The sequence below is a fragment of the Bipolaris victoriae genome (assembly GCF_000527765.1).
Source record: "Bipolaris victoriae FI3 unplaced genomic scaffold scaffold_56, whole genome shotgun sequence".
Lineage (NCBI taxonomy): Eukaryota > Fungi > Ascomycota > Dothideomycetes > Pleosporales > Pleosporaceae > Bipolaris > Bipolaris victoriae.
Window position 1 is genome coordinate 1 of NW_014575336.1, and position 25,882 is coordinate 25,882.

At 52.7% G+C, this 25,882-nt stretch overlaps 12 protein-coding genes across 12 annotated transcripts; 7 read left to right on the top strand and 5 right to left on the bottom strand.

Annotated features, from left to right (window-relative positions):
- Window positions 1–154: 154 nt before the first annotated feature.
- On the top strand, window positions 155–506 carry COCVIDRAFT_102626 (hypothetical protein; the record flags this gene model as incomplete). Its single annotated transcript, XM_014699859.1, has 2 exons — window positions 155–259; window positions 369–506. The coding sequence occupies 2 exons, from the start codon at window positions 155–157 to the stop codon at window positions 504–506; spliced, it is 243 nt and encodes an 80-aa protein (XP_014555345.1).
- A 605-nt stretch (window positions 507–1,111) lies between these two features.
- Window positions 1,112–3,457, bottom strand: COCVIDRAFT_27685 (hypothetical protein; the record flags this gene model as incomplete). The annotated part of the gene is made up of 2 exons (XM_014699860.1): window positions 1,112–3,075; window positions 3,319–3,457. 2 exons carry the CDS (start codon window positions 3,455–3,457, stop codon window positions 1,112–1,114), a joined length of 2,103 nt encoding a protein of 700 aa, XP_014555346.1.
- A 1,284-nt stretch (window positions 3,458–4,741) lies between these two features.
- COCVIDRAFT_27686 (hypothetical protein) lies at window positions 4,742–8,255 on the bottom strand (the record flags this gene model as incomplete). Its single annotated transcript, XM_014699861.1, has 5 exons — window positions 4,742–5,542; window positions 5,593–6,080; window positions 6,127–6,394; window positions 6,449–7,864; window positions 7,914–8,255. 5 exons carry the CDS (start codon window positions 8,253–8,255, stop codon window positions 4,742–4,744), a joined length of 3,315 nt encoding a protein of 1,104 aa, XP_014555347.1.
- A 1,440-nt stretch (window positions 8,256–9,695) lies between these two features.
- On the top strand, window positions 9,696–10,998 carry COCVIDRAFT_102547 (hypothetical protein; the record flags this gene model as incomplete). Its single annotated transcript, XM_014699862.1, has 3 exons — window positions 9,696–9,728; window positions 9,903–10,089; window positions 10,196–10,998. 3 exons carry the CDS (start codon window positions 9,696–9,698, stop codon window positions 10,996–10,998), a joined length of 1,023 nt encoding a protein of 340 aa, XP_014555348.1.
- A 444-nt stretch (window positions 10,999–11,442) lies between these two features.
- Window positions 11,443–13,012, bottom strand: COCVIDRAFT_17047 (hypothetical protein; the record flags this gene model as incomplete). Its single annotated transcript, XM_014699842.1, has 2 exons — window positions 11,443–12,303; window positions 12,359–13,012. 2 exons carry the CDS (start codon window positions 13,010–13,012, stop codon window positions 11,443–11,445), a joined length of 1,515 nt encoding a protein of 504 aa, XP_014555328.1.
- Window positions 13,013–13,562: 550 nt separating this feature from the next.
- Window positions 13,563–14,448, top strand: COCVIDRAFT_102555 (hypothetical protein; the record flags this gene model as incomplete). Its single annotated transcript, XM_014699863.1, has 2 exons — window positions 13,563–13,750; window positions 13,839–14,448. 2 exons carry the CDS (start codon window positions 13,563–13,565, stop codon window positions 14,446–14,448), a joined length of 798 nt encoding a protein of 265 aa, XP_014555349.1.
- A 630-nt stretch (window positions 14,449–15,078) lies between these two features.
- COCVIDRAFT_102571 (hypothetical protein) lies at window positions 15,079–17,196 on the bottom strand (the record flags this gene model as incomplete). Its single annotated transcript, XM_014699864.1, has 8 exons — window positions 15,079–15,598; window positions 15,648–15,693; window positions 15,743–15,833; window positions 15,880–15,941; window positions 15,993–16,600; window positions 16,668–16,875; window positions 16,937–17,017; window positions 17,070–17,196. The coding sequence occupies 8 exons, from the start codon at window positions 17,194–17,196 to the stop codon at window positions 15,079–15,081; spliced, it is 1,743 nt and encodes a 580-aa protein (XP_014555350.1).
- Window positions 17,197–17,773: 577 nt separating this feature from the next.
- Window positions 17,774–18,746, top strand: COCVIDRAFT_27690 (hypothetical protein; the record flags this gene model as incomplete). Its single annotated transcript, XM_014699865.1, has 3 exons — window positions 17,774–17,933; window positions 17,981–18,187; window positions 18,238–18,746. 3 exons carry the CDS (start codon window positions 17,774–17,776, stop codon window positions 18,744–18,746), a joined length of 876 nt encoding a protein of 291 aa, XP_014555351.1.
- A 2,242-nt stretch (window positions 18,747–20,988) lies between these two features.
- COCVIDRAFT_27691 (hypothetical protein) lies at window positions 20,989–21,650 on the top strand (the record flags this gene model as incomplete). Its single annotated transcript, XM_014699866.1, has 2 exons — window positions 20,989–21,261; window positions 21,345–21,650. 2 exons carry the CDS (start codon window positions 20,989–20,991, stop codon window positions 21,648–21,650), a joined length of 579 nt encoding a protein of 192 aa, XP_014555352.1.
- Window positions 21,651–22,119: 469 nt separating this feature from the next.
- Window positions 22,120–22,463, top strand: COCVIDRAFT_102544 (hypothetical protein; the record flags this gene model as incomplete). The annotated part of the gene is made up of 2 exons (XM_014699867.1): window positions 22,120–22,328; window positions 22,391–22,463. The coding sequence occupies 2 exons, from the start codon at window positions 22,120–22,122 to the stop codon at window positions 22,461–22,463; spliced, it is 282 nt and encodes a 93-aa protein (XP_014555353.1).
- Window positions 22,464–23,262: 799 nt separating this feature from the next.
- Window positions 23,263–23,760, top strand: COCVIDRAFT_38851 (hypothetical protein; the record flags this gene model as incomplete). Its single annotated transcript, XM_014699868.1, has 3 exons — window positions 23,263–23,371; window positions 23,474–23,586; window positions 23,668–23,760. 3 exons carry the CDS (start codon window positions 23,263–23,265, stop codon window positions 23,758–23,760), a joined length of 315 nt encoding a protein of 104 aa, XP_014555354.1.
- A 432-nt stretch (window positions 23,761–24,192) lies between these two features.
- Window positions 24,193–25,650, bottom strand: COCVIDRAFT_38852 (hypothetical protein; the record flags this gene model as incomplete). Its single annotated transcript, XM_014699869.1, has 1 exon — window positions 24,193–25,650. The coding sequence occupies one exon, from the start codon at window positions 25,648–25,650 to the stop codon at window positions 24,193–24,195; it is 1,458 nt and encodes a 485-aa protein (XP_014555355.1).
- Between the last annotated feature and the right edge of the window lie 232 nt (window positions 25,651–25,882).

Genomic DNA, 25,882 nt, shown 5'->3' on the forward strand with positions numbered 1-25,882 from the left:
CCCTACTACTACTAAGCCGAAACTTGCATACATAAGTAAACTCGGTTGTCTTCCCCTTCTCATCCTCATTACAACTACACCTTTTACATCCACAGCCACGCCTTTCCTTCGAACTCTTCTACAAACAAGATCTTATTCGACTCCATCACGCAAAATGCCTCTCGTCGTCCCCGGTATCCAGTCCAAGGATGGAAACTCCAAGGAGGAGTGGATGACCAAGCTCATGGGCAAGAAGATTGGCGAGCAGCACGATGAAGTGGTGAGTTTTGCCCTAACTTCCCCTTCCTTCCTCCTTTATCTCTTTAAACATGTTGATAACTATTTACATGTTTGGACTGAGCAACTAACGAGTTGAGTGAAATCGCTAGACGTTCGCAAAGACCGATCTCCCAGAGCAGCACCGCGTCCTCGGGCCCGACTCGATGAAGACTATGGATTTCAAGCCAGACAGGCTGAACGTACACGTTGATGAGGACGGTACCGTCAAGGATATTACTCACGGTTAAAGAAAGAGGTCGGCTGCATGGCAACGGGCTTGATTGTTCTGGAGGGATGAGGCATAGCTGCCTGGACGTGGTTAATGAAGATGGCAACATGGGGCGTGTGCACCCCAGACCGCTACTATAATAGATGACACTGATGAATCAAAGTCACGATTATTCACAATACAACTAAGGTGTGTGTATGCATCCAAAGTAATGTCTTGAAAAGGAACACGAGAGAGTCTCCACTAGTTAGAGAACACTCGAGCATTTTGCCACAGCTATCTGGTCTCAGCGCCAACTCCAACGCTTCGCTAAAAAGAAACGAGAAGATAAAAAGTTGAGAAAGCCCCAATGATATCGTACAGCAAAAAAACAGAAGTCAGATACCACCGCTTGCAAGGGAAAAGAAGAGAAAAGAAAGGAAGAAAAAAAAAGGTGGCTACCGAATTTCCCAGCCAAATTCCCTGCCAACTCAATTTTTCTGCAACTCCAAATTTGGTACTTGGGCCGCATATCAGCCCTACAGCCCTGCCCGCACGGTCGCCCACAACAAAAAAAGAACATCGCCACTGTGGGGAAAAGCTTATTGCAACCTCACTGGCGACGACTCGTCTGTCCTCTCTCTTTTACGCCTTTGTTCGTTTGCGCGGTGCCTCGAATTCTCTCCTACTGGTAGCAATCTGCACCTCGTCCTTGTTTCGCAACGCATCGACCACGGCCGTCATCTTGAGCATGGTAGCATGCATGGCCTCTGGATGCTCAAAGCAGAGCATGATGCACGCTCGTATCGTGAGCGCGGAAAAGTATCGTCGTAGCACCTTGTCTTTCTCGTGGTAACTGGCGGCTCCCATGACGAGTCCGATCCAGAGAAGTACACCAGCCATGTCACCCCAGCAGTCGGAGAGGTTGGATTTCTCCAGTGCTTCCCTGACCTCTGAGAGTGTGGTAAAACGCCGTTGGTTGCGCAGTGTCTCCGCTGAGATAGATGATTGGGATGAAAATGATGGGTGGTGTGAAGCGGTTGAGGCGTCCGAGGATCGGTGAACAAAGGGAAAGCTCGACTGTTGTGCAGAAGAGCCAAAACTGAATGAGCCACCGAATGATGGACTCGTCGAGTAATCCGTATCCGGGGTACTGTATGGAACATCAAAGGGCGAAGGTAGAGATTCATTGGATTGCGAGGCCAGTGACGATGTGTAAATTGTAGACATTTTTCTCGTTGGACACGCGTGTGCAATGGCATCCGACAGCTGGGTTCGGTTGTTGATTGCGTATGCTTGGACAACGGCAGTGATCCGTATTGCCTCGTATTTCCAGTCTTCTTGTGTACGCACGTTGTTGCTAGACATTTGTTCCAAGGCCGGGTATTGGGTGATGCGGTAGGTCATGCTTGTAAGCTTGTTCGAATTCCATTGAGCGTCCTTCGACTCCTCGAGAAATTCTTCAATCAATGTTCGCATGTCGTTCAGGAGCTTTAGTGTATTTGGCTGATACGCGACTGCCCGTGAATCCTCGACTGTCACATATTTCCCGCGAGGACAGTAGAGTGGAGACTCTGGGGCTGTGACATTAGGCGGGTATTCCCTTGTCGAATTGTTGACGCAGTACTCAACATACATTGCGCTAGGTGTTGTTTCGCGCAGGACCGCGGTCGCCAGGTGTGCCCAAGACACTGCAGATGCCAGATAGCCATTTACACCCAACTTGTTTAGCCCACCACGCTCTTTAATCATCTTCTCCATGCCGTCCTGATGATAAGCCAGACTCATTTCTGTCCGACTAATGACTTCACCGAGAATGAGCTGACTGACCGCGATGATGTTAGCGTCATCTGTCCTTGTTTGGGACTTCTTGATTTGGTCTACAATAAGTTCCACGACGTCTTGGCGCAATGCTGCAGTTTCGAGACTCTCGACATCGCGCTGCCGTATAACGTCGTCATGTGCAGATGCCATGAACAGCGTACTAAGGAAAGTGTGAGGATGGTCGAGGCACTTTGGTATCCATATTCGGCCAAGGCTTCGTGTGCCAAAGTACGTCCTGCAGTGGTGCTTCAACTTCTCGACAGAAACGTGTGGGTTACTCGATTGGAACATGGTTCCGAAGGGATCCAAGCTCATGCCTATCCATTTGAATGGTATGTTGTGCTTGTCAAACGCATAGTTGATTTGAGGGTTTATGGGAACAACTATGGGCGTTCGGGGGACAGTAGATGGTTGTGGTTCTACTTTTGCTATCCTAGTATCAGGACTTGAGTGGTCGCCGTCTTTCTTCTTTGATTTGGAAGAAACATCAGGGGAAGCTGGCTTCTTTCGACTGCTAGTCTTTTTCTTGGGTTGGGCGATTGGGCGACTTTGAGTCTCCTCGCCTGAATGCGACTCGTCGGAAGCTTCACTACCCGCCCTCGACTTTGCAGCCCCTCGACCTTTTCCAGTCTCGAGATAGCTGACCATGGCTTTTTGGCGCACTTGATGCATGATGGCTTTTGATTTGAACTTGGCGGGTTCATTTGCGACAATCCACAAAAGTCCTCCATCTCTAGATGGTGATTCTGTCGGCGAAACGCTCGACGTCTTGCGTGAACGCAATGCTACATGTGCTGTCAGTATATGCTGCCACACAAGAGGCGATAGGACGGCAATGCTGAGCAGTCATGTCCGTGTGAGTGAGTGGCGTTGGACTGGCAATGGACATAGGTGCGGGTGCGGGTGCAGGTGCAGGTGCAAGCACAGAGCGAGACCTCGGCATGGTGATGGCAGGCTTGCTGCCCATGTAGTGCACTCAACGTGCGCACATCCGACTTATCAGTGAAGACGAAGAGAGCTTCGCTTACATTTGATCTCCGAACGTGGCGACATAGGGCTGCAATGCAAGGTCGTGTCCGAGTCGACGGTGGATGCAGGTGAGGGATAGGCGAAATGCATGTGATGTGTGGCGGCGAAGAGGAAGGGCTCTGCTGGAGGGGCAGTCATTGTTGTCGACTAGCTCGATGCTCCAAAGGGAAGGGAGGGGGTTTGCCCAGCACAAAAGTCAAGCAAAGGGTGCAAGCAAAATGGGCGGTTCCTCGATCAGACCAGCAAATGTGTTTGATCAGCAGCAAGCAGGAGAGGCGGTCGAGGGATCGGTCAGTATCAGGTAGGGCTGAGGGAATACGGGGGCCTGATGAAGACATATATGTAGGCGTGCAGGTGCCTGTTCTGCCTTGCCTGTCAGGCTGAGCCAGCATTCCACAAAGCGCAGGACGCGCCGTCTAAGGGCCCCCTTGTGTTGCACTGTGAAGCAGGCAGTAGGCAATTTGAGCGGCATGCAGCATATGTTGGAGGAACGCGTGGCAACGTGGTGTCGCTGGGATACAAAGGCCATGGCCGCGGATGGCGGATGGCGGCCGTCCGTGGCTGTGTTCCTGATGCCAACCTGGGCGGGCGAACGAACCATAGGCCAACGCTCGGTCGTAGGCACATTGCTGGCCTGACCGCCGGCCCATGGCTCTGGCGCCCGCGCAGTGCGCCTCCTGGACTGCCTCAGTGCAGATGCCCATCAATGTCGGTCGCCCTGCAACATGGTCGACACCCCCCATTGGATGCCGTGCCACACGTGCAAAGCCTGTCACCAATCGCACCATGTAACGCTCCAGACATCAGACCCGTCTCACCGCCTCCGACACCCACACCCCCGCGACATCTCCCAAGGAACGCCAATGCCGTCCCTCCCCCCCCTTTATCTATACACACCTCTCTCAGATGAGCCACGGGTCCGGTCCTTTCGCGTCACAAAGGCATCCTTGGCTTAAACACGCGCACATGGTTAACATGACTTTACGTACACAAGATACGGGCGAGAATGCAATCTCAAATGACACAAAAAACTCACCAATGCCATCATATCATCAACGTTCGCTTACCGGCGTACCAGCAGGTTGGGTACGCCACGCCTTGGGCTGGGTGTAATCACATTGCTATAGGCGTGTTGGCCGCCCTACTTACCAATCACTCGTTTCGACTCATCTGGCGCCGAATGCCGTAAGCAGCCCTGTGGAGTCCATACGAGCGCGAGCGGTGAGGTCATTGGTATGCTTATAGCTCTACCACAACTTTGGGATCGTGGATGCAGCCTCAGCTACTCCACAGGGCTAGACCGTCTGCCTTTGACAGCACGGGCTTTAGCACTGCTAGACGTGTGATACAACAGAAGGACTTTGTACATGGTTGTATTAATAGACTTGTCTACCAAGCCTCTTGGGACTGTTGCTACTGGCGTCAATTGCTCAGTCCAAGACCAAAATAGTCACTGGGAGCTTGCTGTCCGCTTGCCCTCCCAGCACTCGCGCCAACGTCTCCAGGGCTAACACCATCGCTCTCTTCCGACGTGATGCTCGTACTGTTCGCCCCAAAATCGTCGCCTATTCCGCCTAATCCGCCTAACGCACGATGCCCATTGCCCCGCCCTCTCGACGGCACATTGAGACGAGTAGAATCAAACGTGAAATGGGGCTGGCCCAACCCAGACTCTGCTGATGGGCTCTTCAGCTCCACAAGCTCCAGCGTGCTACGGAGCGTCGCACCAGATTCATCCAGAGCCATCAAAAACCGCGCTAGTTCTTTGCACAGCTCCCAATCACCTTCGTCTTTGGCACGTTGCAGTAAGCGCACCACCTGGTCTCCCGTCGACCGCAGCTCTTCAAACGTGTGAAGAACAAGTAAGTAGCCACCTGCAGTCTTGAGATTACCTTTTTGGAGCGATTCTTCGAATAGCTCTTCCGGCGGTGGTAGATTCGAGAACAGAGTTCTCCAGGAGCGTACTTCAGTTTTGCGCGTACATTGCACCACGATATCAAGGTACTGTGGGAACGAACTCAAAAACGATAGTACGCTCGGTAAGAGGGCTTGTTCAAGTGGCGGTTGTGTGTCAACCTCTTCGTCCAATACTTCGTGCAGTAAGATTTCCAAAGCATGAGGAAAGTACAGCAGATGCTGGTAATGATGGCTGAGATGTAGAGCCGCAGGGTGATTGAACTGAGCCAGGTGAGAGCGCAGCAGTGCGGGAAGGAACAAGTGGGTCTACCACACATGTCAGCAAGGCATGAACACAGAGAGACGGAACAGCTTACCCTCGTTCCGAAGCGCAGGAAGGCAAAGTTTGTGTCTCTGCGCTGGATCAACTCCGACTCAACACCAAATACTATGGCTTTATTGATCAATGCGGATAGCGGGTAGAAATCGACCGGAATCTGCACAGGTGTAGGCAGCTCTCTGCCTATCTCAGGAGATGCAGAAGCCAGTACATCTTGCATATCGATCCACACCCGCATATCTTGGCCATCAAAGAACCACAGTGAATCGCGCAAATCATGGCCATGCATACCCTCCATTGTGAGTCCTACTAAAGGGCTTGGCGGTAGGGAGTCGGCTTGCTTGTCCAGTGCAAACGCAGGGTGGTCGCGCATGAGTGCATACGTCTCTACGTTCTGCGCAATGATACGCATTTCATACTTGAGCCCGCCGACTTCTGTTGTAGTTGGCTGCAGTAGCACAAGTTTACCGTCCACAAGGAACAATATTGTGGCAACCGACACGTCTTGCGATGGGTCTCCGCTGTCTAAGCCACGTTAGATTCTGTAGAACCATGCTCTGAAAGAACTTACGCATCTGGTCTTCAGGCAAAATCCAGCTGAGTGCTCGCACTCGCGGAGGCGCACGGATAATACCGTGCAGTGCAATTTGACCAACTTGAACTAGTTTGACACTGGCATCTGCGACACTGATAACGTAGTGGTACAAGACGTTTTCGTATGTGTAGACCAGGAGCGAATCCTCTCCTGAGGGCGCAATCAAAACTATTGGTGCAGGGAGCTTCTGCACATGCATGATGCGGCCTTTTTCCAGAGCCGCCTCGCGAGAATACACTCGAATCTAGGTATGACCAAGTCAGTATGCGTCAGCAAAACCGTCCCACATTCATCGTACCTCGTGAGATTCTTGGCATTCAACCGCTGCAATCAGAACATGCTGAAACCAGCACATTCCTCCTCGAACAATAAACTCGTTCTCGCCAAACGGATCGTCAAACATTTTCCATCGTCCGCTATTCACACTGTAATGTGCAAGTCCTCTTTTCCCTGCGATTGCGACGTATCGCCCATCGTTTGAGATGACTGCACTTCTGATTGGCCACTGGTCGACAAGATAAGCCGCAGGGACCTGTACATGATGCCACAAAGAGACATCAGCCGATATGGTCGTGAGGTCTGGGAGGTCGTAGCCACGATAGATCATGAAGCCAGTGCTGGTCTGCATCAAGGACCGTGATACATTGGCAGATGAGAAGCAACCAGTAACCGCGCTTCGAGCCATTTCCATGGTATATAGACGATTATCGTTGTTGGCCAACATCAAGAGCTCAGCTCCCCCGCCGATCCAAAAGGCTTCCTTGATGCCAAGAAGCCAACCTTCTTTGTTTGTCTCGGAGAGCGTCCTGTCTGCGGTAAAGCTAGTAGCACCGGGTTTACCGTATACACTCCACATTGCCCAGCCGTTTTCGTAACCAGCAAACAGACAGTACCCATCTGGCGAGTAGGTCAAAATAGTCAACTGCCCAGGCGATGTCACATTCGGACGTAGCTTGTGCGAGAGAGGAATGTTGCCTGTGTAGTCTTTTGCCGTATACACATATATCTCGCCACTGGCGCTGCCAACCGCAAGTAGAGAGAACCGCGCATTGATCGCAGCCTTGATTCCTTTGTCCGCATCTACCTCGGGCGTGTGGAAGCCATGGCCACGGAAAAGACTGGGATCTTCGCTATCCTTTTTCGCGACTTTTTGAACAGCAAATGCCTGGCCATCATTTGTAATCCAACAGGATATGTTCATAGGTCGATCATGAACCAAATCACGTAGAGTCGTCTTTTTTCCAATCCACGCCATTTTGGATAACAACTCGGTGCTTGTTTGATTTCCAGTGCTGTCTGGCGCCCATCGAATGCATTGTATAGCAGCAGGCTTCTCCGTTGCAACAATTAATTCCTCGTCTAGGGCCAGGGCTCGTATTATCCCAGCATCGACCCGTATAACCATGCGGAAACGCAGGCTGAGCTCTCTCAAGCCATTGCCCTCTCCTGGCCCCGCATTGGCCTCATGCTGCCGTTGTATCTTGAAGCCAGTGATTGCACTGCTTCTTCTCGCGTGTCCTCCGTGTGTGTTTGTGAATTGGGTTTTGTAGACACGCGAAGCACGATCTGTCGCAAGGGAATACGTAATCAAAAATCCGAGCGTGGTTTGTACGACGAATATCTGAGAATCGGGGCGAACGAGCACATCGGTGTTGGGGCCGTATGTTTTGACGGATTGTTCGGAGCGTAACACAGAAGCCAAAACAACGGTAGGCTATGGGATGTATCAGTGAAGGCCGACCAAAGAGGCAAGCACATGGTACCTTTGTCTGCCAGACTGTGAGTGTTGTTTTTGTGAGGGTTGCAAACAAGTGACCACTCCTAGTCACTCTGATAGCAACAATGGTTCCATAGATGTCGTCCTCTACCGGCGGACTCGGAGCAGCTTGTCGCGACAGCTCCCCATCTTCCTTCTCTTCTGCTCCGCTTGTATTGTTCGTAGCTTTCTTTTCCTTTGGCTGAGACTCTGCAACACGGTCTGGTTCGGTGTGTTGGTCGCCTGATTGCTTGCGCTCTAAGCCATCGTTGGAGACATGTGGGCGCCCTAGGTCCGTACGTTTAGTAGCCGCGAAGACGGAGGGCGACGAGATAGGCCAATACGTCATGGCGCTTTACCGCAAGCGATGGCTGCATTTGCGCGCGCCCACCTCACTGCGGGGATGTGTGCTTCACGAAGCTCATGCTAGCTGGCTAGATGCAGGGTAAGGTGGCTGTGGTGTCTGATGTTGAGCTTGATGGTCCACGCGAGGCGCAGCACCAGTCCGGCACAGTTGTGGCTGCCCGGTCCGTGCTTAGATAGGACAATCAACACAGCGATAGCAAGGGTCAATCAAATTGGCGGGGTTGCACATCCCATGTTTTTTATGTTTGTGCTACCTCAGGGCTCCCGGCGCAGTTAGGAAGGTGGTATTGCAGGCATGACTGCAAGAAGTAGCCGGCAGCCATTAGAGCACTCTTGAATGGATGATGTTCGCACTCATGTGCGCGTAGGCGCTGCAAGAGCTTGCGGCCGTCATATTCTAAGATTTCTGGGGAGTGCAAGAAGGCCAAAGTAGTTTACCAGTCCACAAGTCAACAGAGCACACCAATCATGTTTTCTGAGAACCTTGAAATACTGGATTCATGATAACTAGAATCTCTGTCATATGTTTACTCTGTGTCAAATTTTCCAATTGATACGTCAACCATGTTTGGGGAATCACGCGCGATATCGAGAATGATAGTGTTGAAGGAAGTGTATTGAGCTTGGCGAACGTAGGGATGCCCAGTACCAAAAAGGCCATGCAGCCTGCCTTTTTCGTTTTCTAAGATTTCCACTGACGGTATGTTGATTGCATTTGCCCAAACTTCCATCAAATCCTTTACGGTGAGATGGCCGAGTTGGTTATGGCGCCAGGTTAAGGTCTTCTTAACATCATATTCCTGGTCACGAAAGTGGCGTGGGTTCGAGTCCCACTCTCATCAGCATTCGTCTGGCTTCAGTCAGATACCCCAGGTTCTTTTTTTTGCAGGTTAATCAGCCTGTATGGCAGGGTTGCGTGGGTTGTGTCACGGCGACAAAGCGTTATTTTTTACATGACCACAGAGATTGTGGGTAGCGCTGTTCGTGAGCATGTGGTTCTGAATTTGGAATTAAGATCTCGTCACAATGTCCTGCTATCCGTACTCGTTTTTTTTTCAATAATCTGCAGTTGATAACATAATTTCCGAAGCGGCAATGCAATAACAAGTAGGGATACAATCTGCAAGAAAGGCTGGTCTAGATATGGATAATCCTTTCTACCCTTCTAATGTATTTCTCATCAGGGAAACCCGATCAAGGAATGAGTTTCAAGATTTAATTGTCACATGTATTCTTACTAAAAAAAAATGTCCTCGTAATGTATAATTGCGTGCGCACCGAGAGCATCACCGATGACGTAGTACATACTTATCCAGGACCCTGCAGATCAACTCCCAAAAAATTACGCGCAACATCCTGTTCTGTACCAATAGCACCATCATATTTTGAGGGACGGGGAGAAACAAGCTTCAGGTCGTTGCAAATGTCGGGGAATTCCAACTCAGACATCTTAATTGTAAGTGACTGATTACCTTGTTGTAATGCATTCCTTGCATGCGCACCACTATACATTCATCTAGACTCGTAGTAGGTAGGCGGCATATAACAAGGAATCATGAAACGAGATATTTTAAATGAATCGACAAGAGTATATGGTGATAATCCGAAGACTGACAAAAAGAAACTCTAGGCAGGCGCAATTGCAGCCTTTACAGTCGATCTCCTTGTGTATCCGCTTGATACATTGAAAACACGCATTCAATCGCCCAACTATGCAAAAGTGTATACGAATCCGCAGACGGGAAAGCCGAACCCGGCTTTGTTTCGTGGCGTATATCAAGGAATTGGTAGTGTGATAATAGCTACACTACCTTCATGTAAGAAACATGCATTCACTTCTACTCCCTTCATCATCTCTCCAGTCCTCCAAACATGAGCCCTCAAAAACTCTTAATCCCTCGTAAATCTAACTCCACAAAAAAGCAGGAGCATTCTTCACAACCTACGAACGCACAAAATCACTCTTCACCCGTCTAAACACCACCTCCTCCTCCCCCAACGGCCTCCTCCCCACCCCCTTAATCCACGCCTCAGCCTCCTCCCTCGCCGAACTCGTCTCCTGCGCCATCCTCACCCCCGCAGAAGTAATAAAGCAAAACGCACAAATGGTCTCATCTTCCTCCTCCACCACCTCCTCATCCTCAACAAACGCAACTCTCCAAACCCTCTCGAAATTCCGCTCCAACCCCCTCGCCCTCTGGCGCGGCTACACCGCACTCGCAGGGCGCAACTTACCTTTTACAGCAATGCAATTTCCGCTGCTAGAACGCTTGAAAGAGGCGATAAAGCAGTACCGCGATGAGCGCGGATTAACACGCGGTACGATTGTGGAGAGCGGGTGTATTACTGCGTTTAGTGCGGGCACGGCTGGGGCTGTGGCAGCGGTGATTACAACGCCGATTGATGTGGTTAAGACGCGGATTATGCTCGCAGCGGGCGAGGGACCGGGGGAGACGAAGGGTGCGGAAGGGAAGGCGGCGAAGGAGGGGATTAAGAGTGCGGCGAAGGATTTGATGCAAGGGGGTGAGGGGGGAAAGAAGAGTAGTTGGGGGATTGGGAGGGAGATTGTGGCGGAGAAGGGGGTGAAGGGGTTGTGGAGAGGTGGTGCGTTGAGGGCTGTGTGGACGTTTGTGGGTGCGGGATTGTATTTGGGGGCGTATGAGACGGGGAGGGTGTATCTTGCTAGTCGGCGAGGCGATGAGATTAGTGAAGAGGATTTGATGTAGATGTGATTGTTGGGCATGAAAAGAGATATGACATGTCTTTACGTAGAAACAGAACACCCGGGCTTTAGACAATCTCAGATGAAATGAATGTTCCATATCGTATGATATTTGAATTATTTTTTTCATTCGTGGCTAACAGTACTTTTTTTCTTCTACTGTCCATAAAATATCCATCTCCACTGCAGACCTATACAGGAGAAAGGGAGAGGAAAAAAAGGGGGGTATATCTACATGTCACGTCGTAAGCCTGATCCCATAACACCCCAAGAAAGAAATTCGCCCAAAATCTACGGGGAAAGGAGCATACTGCTACTCATGCATTCCGTCTCTTTACCTTAAAACGCCCAGAATCTCACTTTTCGTTAAATCATGCCATAGCGTAGACCGCTCTTCAACCAGAAACAAGACGATGGACAAAAGAAAACAAACTCCCACGTCAGACGACTACAACTTAGTGTCCTGTCTGTTTGTATCGCTGAGGCGTCGAAAGGGGCCTTGAGACATGACACTAGGGCCGGGCCTAGTGCCAGTGGCGCGCGTTGGGTTGCTGCCGCTTGCAGTTGCGGCTGTGGTACCTGGGGTTCTGGAGTTGCCAGCGGCATTAGAGCGTTGCTGGAGCGTCGCGCTAACCACCCACTGCAGATGCATGCGCATATTGCTGATAGCCGCGTTGACGTGCAGCATCTCGTCTTTGGTGCGCTGGCTCTCGTTGATGATCATCATGTTTGTGCGCCCGTCGAGGTCGGTGAGGGCATTGGCGATGCGAGATACTTCCTCGCGGAGGGAGTCGTGTAGTGTGAGTAGATGGTGGATCTGTGAATCGAAAGGTGGTTGGGCAGCGTTGCCATCGGTTGTGGGTGGAACTGGTGGAAACGAGGCTGGTGGCAGCCGGAAGTCGGGGGTTGGTGCTTGAGGGTCAGTGTCATTGGCATTCAAGGGATCCGTGACTGGGAAAGAAGTATCGTTTCCATTGGCGGGGTACAGATAGTTTGTGATGTTGGTGAGGCCGTCTTCGAGGATGCCAACCTTCCTCGTGAGGGGCTCCATACGCGCTTCATTCCTCTCAATCCTGGCTTGCTGCTCGCGGAAGTGAGGCGCCATTGTTGCCATTGGACAAGCGGCTTCATGCGCGATGACTTGGGCACGCTCGGCGTGGAACTTGCAGCCCACAATTGTTCCTTGGCATGAGATAACATGCTTGGGGCAGTCGTTGTTAATGTGAGGCTTGAGGTCTAGACGAAGCACTTCGGCCGAGCATAATGTGCAGGATGTGATGCGATTTGCGCAGGAAGTTCGTTGGTGCTCCTGTGTGACAATAGTAAGTAGCCGCCGCATAGGCATAGTCATCGACCAGGCTTACCTCAAGATCCCTCTTCATGAGCGAAGTATGACAGTCCTCACAGCTCACTGTGTAGTGCAGACAACCTTTGTGGAAGTCTTTCTGGGTTGTAGGCAAGCGGCAGTCTACTGCTGAACACATGACGGGAGTGTATTCGCAATACAGCATGACGTGGTCGCGCACGTTGACACGCTGGGCCTGCCAGTTGCAGCCAGCCTTTGTGTTTGGACATTTGACCACCAACTCGTCAAGCATAGTCTCGACAATCTTGGGCACTGGGCGTATATCCTGATCCGTCTCGACAGCATGGCGGCACGTGGGACAGGTTCGGCGGGTGTGTTGCTGGGGCGCCCACGCATGGTCGAGGCAGTCGCGGCAAAAGTAGTGTTCGCACGACAGCTGGACGGGCTTATCAAAGGGTGTGTGGCAGATGAGGCAGACGAGGTTGCTGTCGGGTTCGGTGAGGTATTCGAGGTTCTGGAATTCGGGCGGGACCTTGACGATGCGACTCTGTCGGCGCTTGGATGAGGGTGAGTTTGACACACGAAGAGCCAAAGGCGAAGGACTGCCAGGAGGGCCACCGACCGTCATTCTCTCATCGTGCTCGTTGGCGGCGCTGGACGAGCGCGACGACCGCCGGTCTGCTGGAAACGGGATAGGACCGGGCGAAGGCATGGCTGGGGGCGGCGGCGGGGACAGGCTGGAGAGGAGGAGGATAGGTGGTGGCAGCAGCGGAGTGGGCGGTGGTGGGGGTTGGAGCAATGTAGGGCCTGGCGCGTGGTTTTATTATCTCCCAAGCAGGGCAGCGCCAGAAGCAAATATCATGGATGGCGGTCAGGAATGCACATGGTCCCGAAACTAGAGGGAGCATGCGGGCAATGGGTGTACATGGTAACTTGATCCTCGTCCCCGCCAATCGGGCGTCTCCAGCCCCCGGCCACGTGCAGGTGGAGCGGACTTGTCGTCAGCGGTCCGCTCCTAGAGGCAGACCAGAAGCACCAGCCTTGTCTCCACCCGCCCAACCATCATCCCGTGCATTAATCCCGTCCGGCTCTCTGGCGCGGGTGCCTCAGGTCGTGGTATTATTATATCACCCTCCAGCAGCATTGACGCCCTTTGCTGGTTCCCGTAGCGCCGCATCCCGCGCACCCGGCAACCACCAGCCATCCACCAACCACTACCATCATCACCATCACCATCAACACCACCACCACAACAAGCAACCATGGCTACCAATCCTCCCCAGCTGTTCCTCCTAGCCGACCACATCAAACTCTCCCTGCTCGAGCGCCAACGCGCCCTCTCCCTCAACCTTCCCTCCAACAGCCAGGATGGCCAGATCTCGCGCTCGCTCGAGCAATTGCGGTCCGGCATTGAATCCCTTGAGTCGCAAGTCGAGGACACATCAGACGAGTAAGCAACCCAACTCACACACCCCCCTTGGCTGGATCCATACCGTATATGCGCCCTTCATCTTGCCAACACATGTCCCGCCTCCTAGATCCATAACATCGCAACTGCCCCGCCTACGCACCCAACTAGCCGAACTCAGCGCGCAGTTCGACCATTCCGCCAGCGCCTCGTCATCCTCGTCGTCCGCCACCCTCACAACCCCCAACGGCCCATCTCTCGCCTCGGACTTTAGCGCTGCCCAGAAGAAGTCCACCACCACCACCAGATCATCCAAATCCGTCCGCTTCACCGACGCAGAAGACGACGACAATGACGCCGCCAACCGCGCAGCCCTCTTCCCTTACCGCGACGACCCTTCGTCAGATCCCGACGCCGCACCCGACCATTCCCACCTCGATAACCAGCAGATCCACGAGTACCACAGCCAAGTCCTGCGTGACCAGGATGACCAGCTCGACCGCCTCGGTGCCAGCATCGGCCGCCAGCGCGAGCTTAGCATGCAGATTGGCCAGGAGCTAGACGACCACGTCATGCTGCTTGACGATGTCGAGGAGGGTGTCGATAGGCACCAGGCCCAGTTCAATCGCGCGCGTGGTCGCCTCGATCGCTTTTCCAGAAAGGCAAAGGAGAATTGGAGTTTGACCGTTATTATCGTGCTTATTGTCATTCTTGTGCTGTTGATCATCATTACAAAGTAGAGAGTTGCCTTTTTCTTTTCTTTTCTTGTTTCTTTCTCCTCTAGAAGACTTATTCTGCCAATAGCATAGTAATGGCGTTTTTTTTGAGGGGGACTGCGTGGGCAAATCTACTCGTAGTCATTTTTTTTCACCAGTGTTATCTTTTTTTTCTATAGACACTTTCATCATCTTTGTAGTAACAACACATCCACTTATGTGCAACTAGCAATACTTGGTCATTTTTCTCCTTGGTTTATTTTGCTACATGTTTGCCTATTCCCCCTTCAAAGGCTCATGCCGCCTGCATACCCAATACTCTTTTGTACCCTTCAAAATGTTTGAATAGAATAGTGATTGATGATGCTGCTGCAACTTATACCATGTTTGCAAGCTAAAGGAGGGGGTATCATTGTCTTGATATATGCAAACGAAAAATAAACTGTCTCTCTCCTTCTCTTCCTCTCCATCAAGTTGCTTGTAGGATCCTAGGATTCCAAATGTGTATTAGACTAACACATGACTTCTGCCTTGGTGTGCCTCTAGGGTACGGCTACGTGGCCATTCGCCCACTCATGTGGTCAAGCCTTGGTCCTTCATAGCCGAGCACTTCACAGTGTCGGGTAGCCCAAGGCCTTCATTCCCCACATCCGCTCATGGCAGGCCAATGGCCTTTTTCGACTTGTCATATACAACGTACGTGATTGAGACAGCAGGAACAACCTTGAGCAGGTTCGGTGTGAGGCCCTTGAACAGTCCCCTCACACCCTCACCAGCAATCGTCTGCCTCGTTACGTCCATAATACCAGTGTACGTCCTGGGATGCAGCACAGTACCTTGGCTTTGTAGTCGTGTTCGGAGGAGGTTGAGCGGATAAACGGCACTGGCTCCAAACGCGCCAGAGAATCCACCAATAGCTGCCGTCATGAAGCCGCCGGGTTCCGCGTCTTGCTCGTGGCATCCAAGCCTCTTAGCATTGCGTCGGGCCACGTAGCGTTTGAGGTACTCAAATGTGCCCAAGTCAAGTGCCGCATACGGAAAGATGCCAAAAATGCCCATGGGTAACCCACGGTAATATGCGGCAATGCCGCCAGTGGTCCACATCTTCTTTGCTGTGGCCCAGATTAGGCGATTACCATGTAAACCGCCAGAGACAGTCTCGCATTGCATGCGGCTGTAGATAGTTAGCTTGTTATAGTGCCTAACAATTGATGTTTACCCACAATTTCAAGGTATCAATGGGATAGACAGCGAATTGTGAGACCATTCCTACAACTGTTTAGCTTCTGCATCTTCAACACACCATCGTGGCACCTACCAGCAAGACCTCCAGCGACGAACTTTGACCACGAGTGTATGATTGCAGGGTCATTATGTCCTTCGATCTTAGCAAAGATGCGTTTTGCAGCCTGGGCAAGTTAGGAGTGCGTTGTGTTTACTTTCAAGTATATTTACCTCGTAAGAGCCGAATTTAATGGCTGATTCTGGCATCACCTTGACCACGTTCAAGCCATTGCCTGGCATGCCTTGTCAGTCTAAGCCAATTGAAGGCTGTCTGGAACACCTACCAGCGTACAGACTACGCATGCCGCCAGCCTGCCATAGCTCCTTGGTGGCGGTCGCAAGTGGTCTCCAAGCGTTCATGGCAGCCTTGACAATGTTGCCATGTTTCGCTGCGACGACGGCTTCTTCCGCCACACTAGTCTGGGCTATGAGGTAGACTTTTAAACGATCGAGGGGAGCAGTAGAGGTACGAGAAACAATGCCTGCGATGCCTCCCGCCACGAAATAGCCTGGATTGGGAACACAAGCAATCAGCATGGTTCCTAAGCTCTCTATGATGCCTGCCTGTATCTCTTTGACAGAAGACTTGGTCTTCTCGTCATCAGATCGTGGCGGGAGGGTGTCTGGGGAGGCAAGCGCCGAACTCGAAGGTGATTCCACATCGAGCGGCGCGTGATGTTCTGGTGCAAGGGGTTTGTAGGGCGGTGTATGCGCTACAAGAAATAGGGAACCAAATAGAAAACGAAGAAAACGCTGTGCAGTACCTAAGCCTTGGATTGTGTCATCACTTATAAGGACATCGCCCTCTTGGTTGACTTTCATCGTGGCGGAGAAATAGGACATGACGGCGCCCAGCGACGGCTCACTGACGGGTATGAAAAGAAGAAAGTCCCTTTTGAGCCGGTCAGCATACTTGCGCAGATGCCAGGCTTCCGGTAGCGGCGAAGTCAGTTACGTACCGCCATTCCTCGAAACTGATAACCCCGTCATTGTTCGTGTCTACTTCAGCGAAGAAGGTATCAAGACTGCGATTGGGAACCGTGAGACCAGCGGTCCTCAATGCAGAGCGCAGCTCTTCCTTTGACAACTTTCCGTCGTGGTTGTAGTCGATAGTTTGGAAGAGGTGGCGGAGTTCTTTTTCGGTCTCGTGTACAAATGTGCGAAACTCTGCAAGGCAGCGGATCAGCAGGGCTCAGGTATTGCGCAGGTTCGTGTCAAGAGGACTGACCGTTGTATGAGATCCTTCCGTTTCCGTCTGTATCGACAGCCTCCATCACCTCATCCAAGAGCTGGTCCGCATTTTTTAAGGCTACAGTATCCTCTTAGCAAAAGGGACGAAAGTGCGAAGTGTCGACCCTTACGGTGATCCAGCTTTCGCAGGCCCTTTTTGAGACCGGCCAGGTCAAGGTGGCCCTGCTTGCGCGTGTCGAGTGTCGACCATAGTTTGTCCACCCTGGCGTCGGTTACGCTTGCGCTTTGTGTGTCCATTGTCGTCCTGCTATCTTCGGTCTATCATGGCTGAGGTCGCGACACGCGAGGGAGGGCGGCTATCGACACCGGGACGAGGCAGATTACGGGTAGAATGACTGGCGGGTAGGATACAAGCTTGTAGGACTCGAACGTGGGGTATGAGGTCAGTCTCAAAGCTTGGAGAGGCTCGCTAAAAGAGGTTAGGCTGACAGACCGCGACGCCGAGGGAAGCCACGACAACCCCCGGCTTTAGCTCACACATGATTGGATCTGCATCCATACACAACTACCGCTTCTGTCCCGTTCCATCACTATCGTGCAAACTGCTCTTATCTCATGTATTGTTAGACGAGTCCTGTAAAAGTCAAAACTCCGCTGTGCTCGACCAGTGCTGTTATTCTGGTCTATTGTTGCCTCGTAACGTCGTACTAACCTTCGGCTTGACAAAAACACCAGCCGGGAGGACAGTTCCTCACAACCTCCTGTAACACATACTAAACAAATCAAAGAGCAAGGCGTACACCGTGACTCCCACAAATCCTTATATGATTATTTAGCACACACACGCAAAGACTTGGCAAAGCAGATATCCAACATGTCATCCAGCTACTGGGAGTCTACCCAGCGGAAGTTCTGGACGTTTACGAAGCAAGACCTAGCGCTAGAGCGAAAGCGAATGGAAGATGCAGAAAGAAATCTCGTTAACTTGTATCCCCTTCCGGACCGGAGACATCTGAGTATCTACTTCTCTCACCGTAAGTCTTTGTGCGGCGCGTCTGTAACCAGTGCTGATGTGTTACAGAACTGTCGAAGATGGCAAGGCCCCTAGGTGTCCGGCAGCAGGCCTTGGCTACTGCACAGGTCTATGTTCGGCGTTTCTACACCAAAGTTGAGATACGGCGGACGAACCCGGCGCTTGTGCTGGCAACAGCCTTGTACCTGGCCTGCAAGATGGAGGAATGCCCACAGCACATCAGGATGGTGCTGGCAGAAGCGCGGCACTGCTGGGGTAACATGATGACCAAACGCATACCGAAACAATTTCTGACAGTGTTACAGATACTTCGTTCAACGATGTATCTAAAATTGGCGAGTGCGAGTTCTCGCTGATATCAGAGATGAACTCGCAGTTGATACTCCATCACCCATACCGCAGCCTCGCTGAACTGCAAACCCAATTCCAACTAACGCAGGAAGAGAATGCGCTTGCATGGTCAATCATCAACGACCACTTTCTCACAGACCTGCCTCTGCTGCACGCACCGCACGTGATTGCCATTACAGCAATGTTCCTAGCAGTCGTGTTGAAACCGATCGGCTCGCAGGTCAATGCAGTGGGGATGAACAACGCACTTCAAACGCTGGGCAACGCCCGAGGCGGGCAAGGAATGCAGGCGCGGATCCAAAAGTTAGTCGACTGGCTTGCTGAGAGCAATGTGGATATCGAAGCTGTTGTCGAATGCACCCAAGAGCTGATATCGCTGTACGAAGTGTGGGAATCATACACGGACAAGACGTGCAAAGATCAGATTGCAAAGTTTGTCAAGGCTAGAGGGCTTGACAAGTAGAGTAGGGGTTAATGGCTGTGCTGGGTGGGTTTCTAGAAGTCGAGTGTTTAGGACATGTGCGGATTATGCCTTGGATGGAAACATGGCGAGTGGATGGATGGATTGGGGGAGGTTTGATGTTCCGCAGGCCATAGCATGGAGAGTAACATAGATAGTGTGCACGAATCGCGCGACACGCAACATGGAACATTGATAGATGGGATAGTTTGTGGTGGCTTTGTGTATACAGCATGGCGTCAACGGCCGGCTTTGCTGATTCATCTCTCCATGAGCAAAGCGTGTGCATGCGCCACCAGCGGGCAGCAAAAAGGGGGCCCTTTCGCACAACTACTGCCCCGTGCGACGGCCAGGAGCAGGCCCTGTGATACTTTGATTCAACGAGGTGGTCAGCACCTAAAGTAACTAACTAGCGATGGAGCATTAGCTAAGCAGGCGCATGTAAGTACAGCAACAGGGTTCAGGCTGCTGGCGGCGTTTGCAGGTATATTGATCCAGGCCGGGTCGAGTTGCACTTGTCGAGCAGGGCGGGCAGGTCAGCAAATGAGCGTGTTTCGAGAGTGTAGGGCAGCGTTCATGCGTGTGGCTTGGCCTGTCACAGGCATGTTTTGCGCAGAGGGGACGCCAGACCAGGCTCCGCTGTGATGATCATGTTGCAGCGGGCGCAGTGGTGGGAGGGTTGTGGCGAGACTGCTCATGCGAAGATGGAGTGAGTGACGGAATGCGCGAAAAGGACGAGTATGGTGAGTGCGGGCGAGGAGCGCCGATCGCTGTGCAGGCAGGTAGGCATAGGCTGCGCGCTCGGGCCGGACAGAACCAGTGAGCGCTATTTTGGTCTCGCTTTTTGCGCGCTGTGATTGGGCGAGGGGGGCAGACAGGCTACGAGTCCAACGTCACTCTCGTCCTGCCAGTGTTCCGAACAAGCCCGGGCCCCCCGTCCCGAGTATGTAAGTGTCTCGAATCTCGAGCGAGCGGGCGGGCGGGCGAGGGTGCAACGGCGTGGGTTTGATGGCTGTGAGCGGCTGGGGGTAGTGGCAGCAGCAGCACCAGTGTTCGCGTGCCCATAACCAAACAGCGTGAGGTGAGCGCGGGCATTCTCGACTCCCATAGTACGGCCAGCCAGCTGTGTGCAAAGCAGAAGCGATGTGCGCCCGCAGGGACTGTGCCTTGGCCACGGATCCCTGGAGCGCCCCCCTCAACCGCCATGCCAGTGCGTTAGCGTTGCACGCGCCCTGAAGTCGACGACGGAGAAGGGCTGCGGGATGCTTTTGCCGACCAACGCATCGTCGGGCTGGCAGCGTGCTAGGCTGCTAGCTGCTGGCGACATGCATTCCCCTGGCGACGATGTGCAAGTCGACCCTCTCGAAGAGGAAAATAGCGGTCAGGGCGCGGGCAGCGTTGGTCACTTGCTCAGCCTCGTTGGCGTCCTAGCGCAGTGTGTCGCATAAGTCTTGTTTGATAATGCGCCGCTTGGGGCTTGTTCTCCTGCGCAGTCGGTGGGCGCGGCCACCGGGGGGAACCTGTGCACGGCGCGGCGCTGCGCTGCGCTGCGCTGCTGTGCTGATGGTGCAACCTGGAGCCGGCGGCTCTCGAGGCGATCGCGATACTGGGCCTGCTGGGATCATGGCAGATGGGCGATGCTGCAACGGTGGAGGATGCTGGCCTGCTGGCTGCTCGCTGTCCACTCGTTGCCCGCCGCCCTCGACCCAGCCAGCGCCGTGTCCTGGGCCCCGGGCGGCGGCGCTTCCACTTCACCACGCTGCCATGACCTCGCCTTTGCAGCCCCAGAGCGGTCGCCCGGCCCATAGCGCTCGTTGGCCATGTCGGGCTAGGCCGCTTCAGGCACAGGGGGTGCGTGGTGGCAAATGTCGCGCCCAATCAACGGCGTGGGCCCATAAAAGCTCGCCGCACGGCCCCCCGCCCATCTCGTCTGACCCAGCCCGTTCTTCTCCAGCCCTTTCGCTCTTCTTGCCTCCTCGCACTCTCGCACCTCCGCTTCTCTCTCACACACACATACATACATACATCTTCTCAGCCTCGCATCGCAGCTCCCCCATAGTTAATACCTGCTCACTCCCACCTCGACCGACTTTCTCACCTGCCTACTCCAACCCACCCCCATTACCCGAGCCAAGCCTCCTTTGTCTCACTTTGTTGTGGTCGAGCTCCCTGGACCGCACATTACAGCCCCTCACCCAACAACAGACCGACCCATCCATCGCCCATCCCCCCCTCTGTCATCACCATGTCGCAGTTCTTCAACTACGGTGCGCAGCAGCACCACCCCCAGCACCTCAACGCCCACTCGCACAACCACCACAGCGGCCGCTCACGAAGGGCCCCCCGCATCTCGGCCCAGCAGCACAACAAGCAGTTCCGCCAAGTCCGCACCCCCAAGGAGTTCAACGTCGAGCCGCCCACGCTCATCGCATACAAGCGCGACTTCGAGGCCGCAAGGTCGTTTGACATCGAGGACGACGAGATGTTCTGCCCCTTCCACCTGCTTACCGAGGATGATGTAAGTCGCTTACCTCACGACATTTGCCACCCATCCCCTGTCGTCGAATCCGCCCCAACAAGGCGCTGACACTCGATGAACAGCTGCAGTCCATCCACTCGTCGGGCTCAGATCGCTCTTCGCTTTCCAGCGGATCGCCTGAGCAGTCTCCTCTGCAGCACCAGCTGCAGCCCACCCCTTCGTTTGTCCTGTCCTCGGCCCCGAATCCCTACACTCCCGTCGGCTTCCAGCAAAACAACTCGCAAACCAAGCTACACCAGCCACTAGCCCAGCGCACCCGCAATGCCATCCCCATTGTCGACCCGTCCACACGCACTGTTGCCAGCCCCCCACCAAGCGTCTCTCCCAACCGACAGATGCAGCAACAGTTCATGTCGCGACGCTGGTAGAGTAGAGTCTTGCTGGCACGAGACCAATTCATCTGTTCGGTCAGCATTGCAACTCCTCCTTTGTTGCCGGGCTAGTGGCTACCTGGATCCTTAACATCTCGCTCTCTTCTCGATATCCCCGGAGCCTCATCCACTTTACACGATCGATTCTCCCTGTATAAACAACGATATCTTCTTCGACATCTTGGGCTTAACCACTGAACCGGCCACGGCGTTGCAATTATAGTACACACATGATTTCCGGATAGAGAGTATTGGTCTCTTGCTTTCAAGCGCTAACGCATTCACGGCGGTCTGCACATCTTTGGTGTTTTTCTATTTCTGGGTCGCATTTCTCGGTTATTCTTATACCTTTCAAAAACTTTGAAAACCTTTGGTTACAGGCGTAGGTGTTCTATAGCGTTGCTGTCGGACACTGTTGTCGCCCGGCTGCCATTATCATGGCGCCCTACAAAGGGGTAGATTTCCTATGTACGGTTGGTCTCTGGGGTTTTCAAGCGGTGTCGGTATATACCATTGTTGGCGCGATCTTGCGAAGCGGCGGTGTCAAAGCGTGTTGTGGGTCATCGGTTTCTTGGGTGCATTAACATCTGTACGACGCTGGGATGATTCTACGCAGTCATTGGCGCAGGGTCGTTTTCGTTGGTCTCTTCTCCTCTTTTTTCTTTTATTTCCATTGTATGAGGATTTATACGACGCCCTCGACTGGGCGGTTTCGATCTCTTCTTCGATCTTTCTAGTATCATTTCTTCCTTGGGAGCTCGATTCTCCTCATACATTACACGCCTCGTTTTCGAGGGCAGTGAATCCTAGGAATGGAAACGCAACTTTGTTAACACATCAAAAACAAAAAAGTCTCAATTCGTGCTGCATCGTGATGAAGTCGAGCGATTGAATGGCTACTACGTGGCTCACTGAGGTGGGCGGACAACGACGTAGCTCAGACCCGCCTACTACTATGGATAGAGCGACTGCTGCGCCCCTCATTCAACTCAGCCATGCACATTGGCGCCCCCCACCATCACCAGAAGCTCATCCATGCTGCGGCTACCCCGTGGAGATGGACCGCATGCGCCACGTTCAACGCATCCAGGCACAAGGGGGGAAGCTCAGCCGACCGTGGTTCTTCTGCCACATTCACGAGCGGGGTGAGGGATCACCTGTGCAGCATCTGCAGCTACAGAAGCACCAACGGAGGCTTCACATCCATGCCTCCGTTCGTGCTCTCACAAGCACAAAAGCAAAACAACATTCTGACTAATAAGCGTCCTGCTGTTGGGGTTACTGTCCGCCGGGCGAATCGTCGTAATGGTGATTGCCGGCCGTGCAGCTATGATGTTATGACGTCTTCTCGAATGCTAGCTTTCCACTAACCGAGGAACCTATGTTTCCTCGAGCAACCATCCTTTTTTCTTGAGCATACCAGTTTCCAAGTTTGCAGCCCTCATCTGTACTCTTTTCTTTTTGATATAAAACTCATCCATTCTTCTTTCCATTCAAGCCCTCCATTAAACTCAAGGAATTGAATCTTGACGCGTCAAGCTAGATCATCAAAATCCCTCAACAAACGACCATTACTCCTCCGTCTCCGCTCTCAACAACCAAACTAGCCATGTCTGCTATCCGTGCCTTTGCGACCCGTCGCACTCCATTTGTCTTTGTCCAGCGCGCAGCTTTCTCGCAGTCAACAGTCCGCTCCGCGGGCAAGGAGTCTGCCCTCCGTACGTCCACACCATCTTCGTCAGTCCGTTGTCAACAAAGCAGAGCACCTGCCGTCCAATGGCAATTAGAATAGCGAGACATAGCTAACGACCTTCCGATAGACAGCGAAAACCGTGCTGAAGAGATTGAGAAGAAGAAGCAGGAGCAACTGAAGAACCAAAAGGAGGGCAAGGCAAACTGGGAGGAGCAACTTGCTAGTGACAGCGAGAGCGCCGTATGTTTACCCGGACATTAAGTCATACGTTGGAAGACAACGATGTGGTGATATCAGAGCACTGGCTGACAAAATACACAGATCAAAGCAGACCGATCTGAGACGGGCAAGGACACCCAACAACAGATCAAGGAGCTCCAAGAAGAGGCTAAGAAGGTCAAGCCCGGCCACTAGTGGAAGAATTGAATAGAGTATGAGCCATTGAGAATATTGAGGATATGACGCCTACGTGGAGGCCTTGGGCAGAGGCCAAATAGGACCCAGTAGCACAGCCTGAGATGTGAGCTCTGGGTGGAAAAACAGCGACACAAAATAATGGGATATCTTGTAATGTTTCAATGACATGATTTGCATTTACCTTTCTCTCTGTATGCCATTGTCACATGTTGCTGAAGCTAGCTACCTTTTCCCAAGTCCACCAGTACCTGATGTCAGACGATGACATGTGACATGGCTCTACGTTCCAACAGCAACTCACATACTTTACCAAAGAATCGCTAAGAATTTCAATTTCCACATATATATATTCTACCAAACAACCATTGCGTATCTAAACACAAAACGAAAAAGAAAAAAAAGAACCACATATATACATGGAACAAACGTTTATTCCCCCTCCTCCCTCAACCCATTCAACTCCCTAACCCTTCTCTTCTCCATCTCCACATCCTCAAACAAAAACTCGCCCTCCTTCCTAACCCACCTCTCAAACCCGCCCATACTCCTCATCCTCTCCCTCGCACTCAACCCATCATCGTTAGTCTTGGCCTCCAAATCCGCGCCATGCCGTACGAGTACCTCAAACGCATTGACCCAGCACCTCTCAATCGCCCTGTGCACAGGCGTCCAGCCGTTTGGTTCCGCGTGATTTACGTTGGCGCCGTGGTCGAGGAGTAAGAGAGCGATGTGGGGGTTTGAGGCGTAGGATAAGGGTGTTTTGCCGTATTTGTCGGTGCAGTTTGGGGAGGCGGATTTGGAGAGGAGGAGGGAGGTGGCGGGGAGGTTGTGGTGGAGGGAGGCGAGGTGGAGTGGGGTGCGGAGGTGGGAGTCGCGGGGGGTGATGTCGATGGAGGGGTGGTTGAGCAGGATTAAGGCTGGGTCGCCATAGTGGGAGTCGCGGCGGCCCATGTTGTGTGGGCGTTGGAGGGCAATGTGGAGGGGGGTCGCGCCGGCTAGGGGGTTGGCGTCGTTGATGTGGGCGCCGTGGGAGAGGAGGGTGGGGACGATGGTAGGGGAGGGTGCATTGCATGCGACTGCTAGGGGACTCTGGCCTTCGATATTGAGGGTGTTGATTTCGTTGATTGAGTCTGGGTCTGCAAGGATTCGGTCTGTGACGCGGTGCATGCTGTAGTAGGCTGCATCATGCAGTGTTGTGTCCTTTCCATTGTGTGAACAGTGGCCGGTGGGTGCTGCGCCGTGGTCGAGCAGGCACAGTGCTGCTTCTTCGTGGAATCTTCCCGTTGCTATCATCAGAGGCGTATGTCCCTCGTTGTCTTTGGCTTCGATATCCAATTTGCCTTTTCCCGCAACGTCCAGATTGAGGAGGTACTCGAGTACTGCTGTACGACTTTTGGCAGCAGCGAAATGCGGTGCTGAACGGCCATCAACGGCGAAATGCAGTGCTGAACGGCCATTGATGGTGATAGCAAATGCATCAGCACCTCGCGAGACCAGAAATTCAAGTACCCCTGGCTCCGATCTACAAGCCATGAGAAAAGGTGTCACGCCGTGTTTGTTCTTGGCGTTGATATCAGCACCTTTCTGCAGGAGCTTGTCTATCAGCTCAGGCTCATTGTATGCAGCATGCATGAGCGTACAACCGTCTTCGGAGCGGTCCTCGTTGACGTCCGATATTGAGTCTAGCATTCGGAATGCTAGTTCCTTGGCCAATCCATTTTCCCAACGTTCAAATCTACGCAGTACGTTGACGAAAATAGTAGAGCTTATATCTTCGCCTTCCATGAGCCTACACTTTCCTGTCGCAAGTAACATATCAACGATCGAAGTGTCCTTTTTCGGATCACCAGACAGCTGAAGTACAGCCTGATGTAGCGGCGTGATCATTTCGTTCTCAGCGTCCTTTGAGGGCAAAGCCGGATCAGCACCGGAATCAAGAAGGATACGCAAAAGGTCTTTGTTGTTACAGCCTACTGCGACGTGGAGTGGCGTATCCCCGTTGAAGACAGTCGTATTTGGATCAACACCCAGTCTGAGCAGCTCAGCTACTATACCGAGTTCTCCATTATATAGTGCAAACTGCAACAGTTTGAATATTGCCATTGGTTTAACGAGCTCT